This window comes from Elgaria multicarinata, chromosome 11 (genome assembly GCF_023053635.1).
Source record: "Elgaria multicarinata webbii isolate HBS135686 ecotype San Diego chromosome 11, rElgMul1.1.pri, whole genome shotgun sequence".
In the NCBI taxonomy this organism is placed as follows: Eukaryota; Metazoa; Chordata; class Lepidosauria; order Squamata; family Anguidae; genus Elgaria; species Elgaria multicarinata.
Genome location: NC_086181.1, coordinates 44,956,589 through 44,968,707, shown reverse-complemented (window position 1 = coordinate 44,968,707; position 12,119 = coordinate 44,956,589). Strand labels below are relative to the sequence as shown.

Here is a 12,119-nt window from a genome sequence, read left to right as displayed (position 1 = left end):
TTGGTCCATCTAGCCCAGTATTGTCAACACTGACTGGCAGCAGCGGCTCTCCAGGGTTTCCGGCAGGATTCCTTCCCTGCCCTACCTGGACATGCCGGAGATCGAACCCAGGGCTTTCTGCAGGCAAAGTAGGAGTTCTACTGCTGGTCGACGGCCCCTCCTTGGTGGCGGAGTGCTCCTTTTCCCATGGGGAGAAAACTCCCACGTTGCAGATGCATTTGCGAACCCCCTGCCCCAAACCGCAGCCCCGGGCAAGCCCCGCGGCCGAAGAGACTCACGACTTGGCGGTGCGCATGGCGAAGACGGTGGTCATGGTGAACAGGTACTTCGAGTTGGAATCTAGATCGGTGGTGGTGGCCACGTCGAGGCACCTTGGCCAGCCCGGGGCGTACTCCTTCCAACTGCGGCAAGGAAGAACAGCGAGGGCTCAGCCAAAAGTGAGCTCATCTTGAGGTACCCACAGGCGGGAAGTGCGGAACTCCCCGCCACAGGAGGCTGCGAGGGCTGCTATCCAAAATGGCTTCCGATGAAATAAGAGTATTATTCCGAACAGGGGTGCGGAAGCTTTTTCCAACCGAGGGTTGAATCCCATTTCGGAGACGCTTTATGGGGTGTATTGGGGGGTGGGGTTAAAAGCAAAGGGAGGAGGAGCCAACCCCCAAATGCCAGCATATTTAGGGTGGCCATATGAAAAAGAGGACCGGGCTCCTGTATCTTTAACAGTTGCCTAGAAAAGGCGATTTCAGCAGGTGTCATTTGTATATATGGAGAACCTGGTGAAATTCCCTCTTCATCACAACAGTTAAAGCTGCAGGAGCTATACTAGAGTGACCAGATTTAAAAGAGCGCAGGGCACCTTGTGATGGAGAGGAAATTTCACCAGGTTCTCCATATATACAAATGACACCTGCTGAAATTCCCTTTTCAATACAAATGTTAAAGATACAGGAGCCCTGTCCTCCTTTCCATAGGGTCACCCTGAGCATATTTTCCCTTAAGGGCCTCCTGCCCGTAACTAACCCCGAGGAGAGCCGTTTTTCAACCTTTTAGGATGGAAGGAAAAGCTGCACAAACGCTGGGCTGAACCTCTGGCCCTTCAGCCCAAAAAGTGGCTGGTTGGGGTGAGTTAGGGGTCACAATATGGAATCCTCCTGCACAGAGAGCAAAAATTCCCTGCACCTGGAAAACTAGCTTGTCAAGGAGAAGGCTGGGCGAGAAACGCTTTCCCTGAGGGCTAGTTTTCTAAAATGGTGTTGCAGGGAGGGGTGTTAAATCCCTTTGGGTTTGTTTGTTTTTCTTATGATCAGCTGTGCCCCACATCTCAGTGCTCGTTGCAGGGATGGAGTTGCTCACCCATAGCATTCCTGCCGCTTCTTCAACTGTTCCGCTCGATGCTCCAGAAGGAGTGGGTTTCCTGAGTCATCCGCTACCCTTTTGGCTAGAGAGAGAAGAGGAGGACAGGACAGCCTTAGAAGAGATGTTAATTAATTTAATTTAATTACAAATTAGGTGAGCTGGCCTATGAGCCGCGGCGTTTGATATCAAAGCCCTTCCCTGGCAGAACGCGCTGTCGCTGCGCTTGAAGGGTCGGCATGCCCAGAGGTAACCTCTCCATCCCATCTTTCAGACCAGGGGGCGAATTCCATTTCAGAGGAACCCTGGGGGGGGGGGGGCTGCATTTCAGTGGTGGGAGGGGCCAAAGGCAGAAGGGGGTGGAGCCAAAATACCAGCACCTTGTAGCTTAAAGCTCTTAGTGCCAGTAATGTAGGTTTAGGAGATGCATTGCATAGGGTGAAAAGGAGGACAGGGCTCCTGTGTATTTAACAGTTGCATAGAAAAGGGAATTTCAGCAGGTGTCCTTTGTATGCATGCAGCACCGGGAGAAATGCCCTCTTCATCACAACAGTTAAAGCTGCAGGAGTATAGTTAAACTGACCAGATGCAAAAGAGGGCAGGGCTCCTGCAGCTTTAACATGCAGCATCGGGTGAAATTCCCTCTTCATCACAACAGTTAAAGCTGCAGGAGCTCTGCCCTCTTCAATACTGTTGTGATGAAGAGGGAATTTCACCACGTTCTGCATATCTACAAATGACACCTGCTGAAATTCCATTTTCATCACAAAAGTTAAAGCTGCAGGAGCCCTGCATAGCATCACCAGATACAAAAGAGGGCAGGGCTCCTGCAGCTTTAACTGTTGTGATGAAGAGGGAATTCCACCAGGTGCTGCATGCCTACAAAAGACACCTGCTGAAATGCCCTTTCTATGCAACTGTTAAAGATACAGGTGCCCTGTCCTCCTTTCCATAGGGTCACCCTAGATAGTATCGCAATGGGGGGGTGGGAATGTGCAAAACCTGAGAAACTATTGAAAGATGTATGAGGTGGCTCTATGATCAGTGAGGGCTGGTGGCTCTGATGTCAGTGGGGCGTCGAATCCGCTCCGGGTTTCAGCCAGAGCCAGTCAGACCTCTTAAAGAGCTCTCCAAGGTGTGGAAGCACCTTGAGTTCTGACTGGTGAAATGCAGATTCATCACCCCACTTGAAAAGGGCGCCTGGGCAACCCTGGGGTGTGGATTTGGACCCAACGTGGGCTGGGTTTGTCTACTGTCTGTAATCTGGGTTATCCTTCTCAAACCAGCACTGATGCAAGCCGTTGAAGTTCCCTAGTGGCTCCTGCATCTCTCTCCATGGTAACCTCTGAGCAGGCCATCCCACGAAGGTTTGGCTCCCTTCCCCCAACGGCTCACAGACCAGATCCCAGGAGAGGACAGGGGGACTGTACCTGTGCCCTCCCGCAGGCTCAGGGTGCTGTAACCCTCCAGCCACTGGTACGAGGGGAAGTGGTACGTCTCGCCCTGCGGGGTCTTCACCTTGACGTAACTGCAGAACCAGCTGTCGCTGGGGAAGAAGAGGTAGGGCTCCTTGTGGAGTCGGATCATCAGGATGGGGCCCAGGTCATGCTCACACAACACCTCGTACTCGCCCACCTGGACACACAAAGGAGGGACCGTCAGGCTTCCAAAGTTCCACGTGGGACAGACTGCAAAAGATACTGATGTGTTCTTGCCTGTTCCCTCTGGCATTCACACGTGCTGGCAAGCTGACACGAGACACTCACATCAGTGAGACGTCTTTTATTGAGGAAATCCCACAGTAGACAAACTTAAGTCTCCAAAACACACTTTAAGCTGAACGATGGTTAGACAGCTTTAAGCTCTCTTTTCTGAAACCATCCTTAAGGCAAACACTCGGAAGGGATGTGTGAATAGGGCACGCCAATAGCAGCTTTGAGCTTCTCCAGATGCTGCATACGCTGGCACCTCAAAGGGACATGGCCAATCTCCTAAAATGAAGTCCCAGGAAAGGTTGCTCTGAGCCACTAGAGCCGGGCAGAGAGATCCGTCACGCACCTGTCAGTCTCAGCCTACCACTACTGAGCTGCCCCCATTACCACGACTTCAGGAAAGGTTAAGCCTTAGACCCAGGACTCTCATCCTTCTGCTAAGGACTGGGAACTCCTTGCCACCTGAGTCTTGGCACAAACACAGAATCCTCAGCATATGCAAGTCCAAGTCTATGAAAAGCCTCACTACTTTTCATGGCACGGTTCTTAGATATCCAAAGTCCAAATAGCAAAGCGTCCACGTGCAGAGTGCTTTCAAAGTCCCAAGGCCAAGATGGAATCCAAAGCAGGCGTTGCGTCAAGAGATGAAACCTAGCAAAGCTTTTTCAGCTTTGCACCAGCCTTTAAGGCCTTTTCAAAGCCACTGTAAACCATGCCCACGTGCCAAGAGGATGGGATGTTATAACCCACCTCCACCTTTTCCAAAACACTCTGAAGTTTCCAGAGAAGCAGTAGCTTCAAGGCCGAGAGACAGGGAGTGAAGAAGCTACTCCCATGGGAACTTCTTGCAGAGATTAGCTTGCAAAAGAACATCTGGCATTGTCAAACTATTTCCTAATAAATCTAACCACTAAGTACAAGGTAGCCTTGTACCTGTAGCTGACAGATACGGCCCTTCCTCGCTGCCCCCTCAGGTTCATGGTGCTAGGGCCGGCCCTCACATGAGGCAGAGGGTGGCAGTTGCCTCAGGTGGCAGATTTGGGGAATTGTCAGCAAGGTGTTAGAAGAAAAACCTGTGTGCCCTGCAGCCTGCTTTGTGCCCATTAAGTTCACCTGCTGCCTTCAGGTGCAGTGGAAGATGTTGTCCCACCATCGGTGTTGAAGAGAGGTTCATCGGGCATGCCAGTTGGCTTTCATACATGGAATGGGAGCAGGTGCCATCTTGTGCTTCTCTCCAGACAGCAAAATGGTTTCGGGCAAGTCCTGGCCAGTGCTTGAATGACCAGGAAGGGACAACTATCTTTCCTGAAGGTCTCTTAGGCCACAATCCTAGGCAAGTTGAGACCGGGGGGTAAAGTCTTACAGTTCCTAGCATGCCCCAGTTTAAATCATCTTCATCTCTTCTAGATGACTAACCTACTTTATGGGTGTGGGGGCAGGTGGTCTAGAAGCTTCGTCAGCCTTCTTTGCAAGGTTGAACTACGTCCTGTCTACTCACAAATGTGTTCCTCTATTCCTTCCTAATACCAATGGGAATGTTGTTTGCTCTAGCCTTGATCAAGGTGAAAGATTATCACTAAAGGTTCTGGGGGAGAGGCACTAAGTTCCCAGCAGGGGATAAACCCAGAAACAGCCTTGGGGCGTGCAGTCTGGGGAGCAAACCATTCAAGTTGTGGTTGTTTTTTAATTAAGAACATAAGAAGAGCCATGTTGGATGAGACCAAGGGGACATCACTGTTCACACAGTGGCCGACCCACTGTTGATGGGAAATCCACAAGCAGAACATGAGTGCAACACCACCTTCCCACCCATGTTCCCCAGCAACTGGTGTACATGCCTCTGATATTGGAGGTAGCATATAGCAGCCACTGATAGCTTTCTCCACCAGGAATTTATCCAACCCCCGTTCAATGCCATCAAAATTGGTGGCCATCCCTACATCTTGTGGCAGTGAGTTCCATAATTTAACTCTGCAGTGTGTGAAGAAGTCCTTCCTTTGATCTGTCTAGAAGCTCCCACCAATCAGTTTCGTAGGATGACCCCACTGGGCTCCAGTATTATGGGGGAGGGAGAAAAATGTCTCCCTACCCACATTCTCTACACCATGCATCCTTTTGTACATGTCTTTCAGGTCTCCCCTTAGACTCATTTCCCCCCCAAGCTAGACAATCCCAGCTGTTGTAACCTCCCCTCCTAGGGGAGATGCTCCAGCCCCTTGATCATTTTAATTGCTCTTTTCTTACTTTTTCCAGCTCTACAATATCTTTTTTATTATTATTACTGGCGGTGATGAAACTGGACACAGTACTCTAAGTGTGGTCGCACCATAGATTTGTATAGGGGGAGTATGCTCCTGGCAATTTTACGTTCTAATTTTAATCCCTTTTCTAATCTTGGCAGTTTGATTTTCAGTTCCTTTTCTAGTGCATCTTGACTTGTGCATCTGCCAAAGCTGGCTATGGACTATGAGAGAATCCTAGAATCCTAGAATCCTAGAATAGCAGAGTTGGAAGGGGCCTGCAAGGCCATCGAGTCCAACCCCCTGCTCAGTGCAGGAATCCACCCTAAAGCATCCCTGACAGGTGGCTGTCCAGCTGCCTCTTGAAGAGGCCCACAACCTCCCTAGGTAACTGGTTCCATTGTCATACTGCAGGGGATACAAAAGAGGGCAGGGCTCCTGCAGCTTTCACTATTGTGACGAAGAGGGGATTTCACCAGGTGCTGCGTGCATACCAAGGACACCTGCTGTAATTCCCTTTTCTACAGAACTATTAAAGATACGGGAGCCCTGTCCTCCTTTCCATAGTTAATTAGGGTGACCCTATGAAAAGGAGGACAGGGCTCCTGTAGCTTTAATAGTTGTAGAGAAAAATGATTTTCAGCAGGTGTCATTTGTATGCAGACAGCATCTGGTGAAATTCCCTTTTCATAGCAATAGTTAAAGGTTCAGGAGCCCTCCTCTCTTTTGTATCTGGTCAAGAGGGCAGGACTCCTGCAGCTTTAACTCTTATGATGAAGACAAAATTTCACCAGCTGCTACATGCATTCAAATGACACCTGCTGAAATTCCCTTTTCTATACAACTTTAAAGATACAGGAGCCCTGTCCTCCTTTTCATATGGTCACCCTAAGTTAATGGTACCTCCGGTTTCATTCCTATGAACTCTCAACCCATAACAGCATTCCTAAAAGTGAATGCTTCGTAAGCCCGATTGGGAAGAAAATAATTGCAAGCTTTTCTTCTCTTTTTCCTTGAGTGTTTAGGAGTCTTTGCTTGAGATAGCCCCGGGGCCGAATATGTTTGTCAGCGTTTCATACACGTCAAGAACTAAACGCAGCACAGTGGAACAGTTTCTCCCAGCCTCATGCCTTCCAGATGTGTTGGACTCCAATTCTCATAATCCCACAGGCAGCTCTGGAGTTGGAGTCCGACACATCTCTAGGGCGGCAAGTTGCAGAACGCTGCTGTAGAGCCTGTTCCCCTTCCCACCCACTGAAAATCTCTCGCTTAGTCTGTGGAGATTCAGTTTCATACTCACAGCCCCACGGATAAAATCCCTTCCGGGGTGATCCAGAAGCTGTTTGGGGCTTTCACCTCGGGCCCCAATCAGGGTGATGGATATGCTGCTGTATGTCCCTGCCAGCAAGATGTCTCCGGTGGCCACCTGAACCTTGTAAAGGGCCATTTGGGAAAAGGAGAGAGAGAGAGAGAGAGAGAAAGGTCTGATTGCCAGGAAGAAGAGAAGATTTGAGTCATGTTGTCAATTTCAGGGCAGGTTATGACAACCTTCCCTGCTCCTCCCCAAAGATAGTTGCTTGCACCACCAAACTCAGCCAATTTGGCCTCCTCTCATGTGCATTTCGGCCTGGAGGCTGCTGGTGCGGTGAAATGGGAAGGACGTTATGTAACAGGAAAGAGCTGAGGCTTAGCTCTGCAGGTTCTGCATCAGCCATCCCGTGCAGAAACCACACTGGCAAACGTATCAGGGGGTGTTTTTACATGAGCGACTTTATTGCACTGGTCACTCGCGGAAGTTTGTGGGTCTTTTTACATAATCAACCTCCAGGACATCTGCTGCACCTTGTTGGCGCCATATTGCCCTAGAGCAGTGGTTCCCAAACTTTTTCAGGTAACCACCCCCTTGGTTCCACAAACTCATGCCCAGTGCCTGCTACCCTACACTATAACAATCATTATTCAGAATAGCGGTTTTCAACGACCCACTAAGAAAGTTAATAACAATAAAATTCAAAATAGTAACAATTAATTGAATATTTATTCAAAATCCGAAGCACCCGCTGCAGGCTTGCCAAGGGAGGGAGGGAAAAGAGAGCGAACGCCTCTGTTTTGCAGCCGGCGTGGCGGGGCACATCAAGCAGGATATGTCTCTTCATTAGCGTTTTGGTGCTTTTAAAACATTTCAATTCACCGCTAAAAGGACTCTTCTTAAACGGTATTAATACATGTGTGGATTCTTCCCCTATATGGCTTGGGACCAAACTACCTTCTCCCATAAAAATGTCCCTGGGTTTTAAGACCTTCTGGAGAGGTGCTTCTTGGAAAAGGCCACCTTGAGCGCCCCCCTGCCGCCCCCTTGCCACTTAACACCCCCTATGCAATCCCACCTCTCCCAAGGGGGTGGTACTGCCCACTTTGGGAACCACTGCCCTAGAGTGACCAGATTCAAAAGAGAGCAGGGCTCCTGCAGCTTGAACTGTTGTGATGAAGAGAGGATTTCACCAGGTGCTGCATGCCTACAAATGACGCCTGCTGAAATTCCCTTTTCAATACAACTGTTAAAATTACTTAGAAGTCCTGTCCTCTTTTCCAGAGGGTCACCCTACATATGGGAGGAGGCAGTCCTTCAAATAAGAAAATAGCGCTCTGCGCTCTCCCAGATATCATGCAAAGTATTTTGTGGGCGGCTGGGTGTTCTTGAATAGCCAATTAAATCTCATTAGCTTTTCAAAAGGTGAGAACTGCTAGGACTAGTTTGTTGATATGGATCGAAGGGGCTGCCTGCATTCTTGGACTCTTCTTGAGGGTGTAGCTACGGTAGGGTGACCCTATGAAAAGGAGGACAGGGCTCCTGTCTCTTTAACAGTTGCATAGAAAAGGGAATTTCAGCAGGGGCCATTTGTGTATATGGAGAACCTGGTGAAATTCCCTCTTCCTCACAACAGTTAAAGAGCAGGAGCTATACTAGAGTGACCAGATTTAAAAGAGGGCAGGGCACCTGCAGCTTTAACTGTTGTGATGAAGAGGGGATTTCTCCAGGTTCTCCATATATACAAAAGAAAGCTGTCGTGGTGAGTGCCTTTGTTTCACAAATTCCCACTACATAACCGTGGAGAAAATTTGCCACTACAGGCCTCTGGCCTCCAGCTCTGCTACAATGCCCCTGACTGCTCATTTGCCTGGGAAGAAATATAATTTCCCTTTCAACCCAAACGCTAACAAGTTCCAACCCCTCCAATCCAAATTCCACCACCCACACAGGGGAGTGCAATGGCATCACCTGGAGGCCTCGGAGAGTAATACAGCAGGTTGCTTCAGTTGATCCTCTCTAGGACTACAATTCCCATCATTCACAACCAGCATCTGGACAGCACCAGGACAAGGAAGCCTGAGTTATTACATCCTCACCAGAAAGCTTTTTTTTTTTAATTTAAAGTTTGTTTATTTGATAATGAAAGCAAAATGTATTTTTTCTCTGTCTCCTGAAAATATCACCCTTTCATTGTTCATCAGATGCTTCAAAGAAAAAACTCCACACCCCCACCTCCACTGATCTCAAAGCACGGTGAGACAGCAATTTTATGTTGCAATTTTTGATTGCTAAATGCAAAAATATTCAGAAGATAACCGGTTGCACCCACAGAACCACGAAGTTGTGCAAACGGAGGCACGTGGATGACTGGATTGGGGACGCAGGTCTGTCGCTGTCTTCATTTGCCCTGTTGCACCTGGGAAAATGAGACATGGAGGCAAAGCACAGAAGAGGCGGAAAACAAGGGGTGTTTCCAAAGAAGGCTTTTGTCCGGCCATCAACCTGCCTTATTCACAGCACAGCCAGTGTGGTGTAGTGGCTAAAGTGTTGGACAGGGGGTCCAGAGAGCCGGGTTCTAGTCCCCACACATCCATGGAAACCCACTGGGTGACTTTGGGCCAGTCACAGACTCTTAGCCCAACCTACCTCACAGTGTTGTTGTTGTGAGGATAAAATGGAGAGGAGGAGGATTGTGTACACTGCAATAATAATAATAATAATAATAATAATAATAATAATAATAATAATAATAATAATAATTTATTTATATAGCACCATCAATGTACATGGTGCTGTACAGATAACACAGTAAATAGCAAGACCCTGCCGCATAGGCTTACAATCTAATAAGTTGTAGTAAACAATAAAGAGGGAAGGAGAATGCAAACAGGCACAGGGAAGTGTAAACAGGCACCGGGTAGGGAGAAGCTAACAGTATAGAGTCAGAACAAACTCAATATTTGAAGGCTATAGGGAAAAGAAAAGTTTTTAGCTGAGTTTTAAAAGCAGTGATTGAGTTTGTAGTTCTCAAGTGTTCTGGAAGAGCGTTCCAGGCGTAAGGGGCAGCAGAAGAAAAAGGACGAAGCCGAGTAAGGGAAGTGGAGGTCCTTGGGCAGGCGAGAAGCATGGCATCAGAGGAGCGGAGAGCACGAGCGGGGCGATAGTGTGAGATGAGAGAGGAGAGATAGGCAGGAGCTAGACCGTGAAGAGCTTTGAAGGTCAGCAGGAGAAGTTTATATTGGATTCTGGAGTGAATTGGAAGCCAATGAAGAGATTTCAGAAGTGGAGTGACATGGTCAGAGCGGCGGGCCAAGAAGATGATCTTAGCGGCAGAGTGGTGGACAGAGACCAGCGGACTGATGTGAGACGAAGGAATGCCAGAGAGAATAATAATAATAATAATAATAATAATAATAATAATAATAATAATAATAATTTATTGATTACCCGCCTCTCCCTCTGGATCGAGGCGGGGTACAACGCAAATGCAAACACCATAAAATACATATAACTAATTAAAACATTTAAAACTAATGCATTATGAAAAGCAGCACATTATTAAAAAGGCATCTTAAAATTCCACTGGGTAGGCCTGCCGGAAGAGATCAGTCTTTATGGCTTTCTTAAATTCCGGAACACTGTTAAGTTGACGAATCTCTCCCGGCAGGTCATTCCACAAACTGGGAACGGCAGAAGAAAAGGTCCTCTGGGTTCCTTGGAGGAAAAAAAGTAGAATATAAATGCAATACATAATAAATAAATTTCATGGGGGTGGTGGGTGGGCACGTGCCATCTTCTGTTTGTAACCATCCCGTGTCTTCTGTCTTTTTTCTTACCGCTACAAAATCTATTATGGAGGAAAAGTCGGAAGAGCTGCACAATCTCGTTTGAACGGTGGCGCTAGAAGCCCTCCGTCCAGTGATGTGGTGGTGAATTTGGAAGTGAAGGCACTCATCCTGATAGTTCCCAGGTGCACCCCCACCCGAAGAGACGAAACATAACATACGAAGGGTCTTCCAGCATTCGATTCACACAATGGCTGCCCAGGAAGCACACAACCAAGACACAAGTACAACAGCACCCATGTTCCCCAGCAGCTCGTGTGCATAGAATCATAGAATAGCAGAGTTGGAAGGGGCCTACAAGGCCATCGAGTCCAACCCCCTCCTCAATGCAGGAATCCACCTTAAAGCATCCCTGACAGATGGTTGTCCAGCTGCCTCTTGAAGGCCTCTAGTGTGGGAGAGCCCACCACCTCCCTAGGTAACTGATTCCATTGTCGTACTGCTCTAACAGTCAGGAGGTTTTTCCTGATGTCCAGCTGGAATCTGGCTTCCTGTTACTTGAGCCCCTTATTCCGTGTCCTGCACTCTGGGAGGATCGAGAAGAGATCCTGGCCCTCCTCTGTGTGACAACCTTTTAGGTATTTGAAGAGTGCTCTCATGTCTCCCCTCAATCTTCTCTTCTCTCATAATACTAGAACTAGGTATTCTTCCTCTGATACTGATAGTGGAGGTATGATATGCCCACCATGACTAGTAGCCATTGCATCACTACGCCTTGTGTTAGCCAATTCCATAGTTTGACTATATGTTGTGTGAAGAAGTCCATTGTGGCGTTCCCACCTATTCCAGTGGGAATTCCCCTTCTCTAAGGCCTTTCTCACCCCAGCACGAAACACCTTCCCTACACACAGTCACGCAGTCACCAGGACCTTTAAGGCTCCGGTCCAACCCTTGACTCTGTCCTCGAGCTGTGAGGACACACTTGTTTATATTTTCATTTGGATAGTTTTCTTTTATTACTGCCCCTTTGCATAGCCAAGAGAAAAAGGCATAGGAATTGTATAAATAAACAAAACTTTATTAATTACAGCAATGACTTCTGAATAGTAAATAAGTAATGCTCAAAGATTCTATTAATGTTTGTCTCCGAACCACACCCTCCATCAATCACTACTCATCCAATCTCTCTCTAACTCCAATCCCTGTCTGACTCACACAGTACAGCCCAGCCCAGTTCATACTGGGCTCCTTCACCTCCTTCACCTCCTTCATACATTCAGCCAATCATCACACATACGCAAATCCACCATTCTTCCAGCTACTCATCTCACTCTCCCCTTGAAAATACTCACCGTAAAATACAGAGACACAACAGAAATACGTAACCATTGACTTACAACAGATTCCATATCGACGGACATGTAACATCACAGACTTCCTTTCCTCTGTCCTGGATCTCCCACCAATCAGCTTCATGGGATGACCCCATTGGGGTCTAGTTAGGGCTGTGCTCCGCTTCTCCTCAGACCGGAGAAGCAGAAGCGGATCGGGGTGCTTCGCCTCCCCTTAATGCGGAGGTGAATAGGATCGGGGGAGCAGCGGAGCGTTGCGGAGCGGATTGAGGTGAAGGTGGATCCTTCACCTCGATCCAGAGCACCGCAAAAATGGTAAGGGGGGTTTACTTGGCCCTGCTGCCGCCGCCTGTGCCAGGTAAGGG

The 12,119-nt window shown here is 48.2% G+C and overlaps 1 protein-coding gene across 1 annotated transcript in view; it reads right to left on the bottom strand.

The window, feature by feature from the left end:
- Positions 1–6,781, bottom strand: part of LOC134406118 (hydroperoxide isomerase ALOXE3-like) — a 33,061-nt gene extending 26,280 nt beyond the window's left edge. Inside the window, exons 1-4 of the mRNA XM_063137390.1 lie at positions 6,606–6,781; positions 2,784–2,988; positions 1,354–1,438; positions 279–401 (exon numbers count right to left, since the gene is read on the bottom strand). Of these exons, the coding sequence (XP_062993460.1) occupies positions 279–401; positions 1,354–1,438; positions 2,784–2,988; positions 6,606–6,752 (560 nt within the window). The 5' untranslated portion in view covers positions 6,753–6,781. The remainder of the gene's footprint in view (positions 1–278; positions 402–1,353; positions 1,439–2,783; positions 2,989–6,605) is intronic.
- Positions 6,782–12,119: the final 5,338 nt, after the last annotated feature.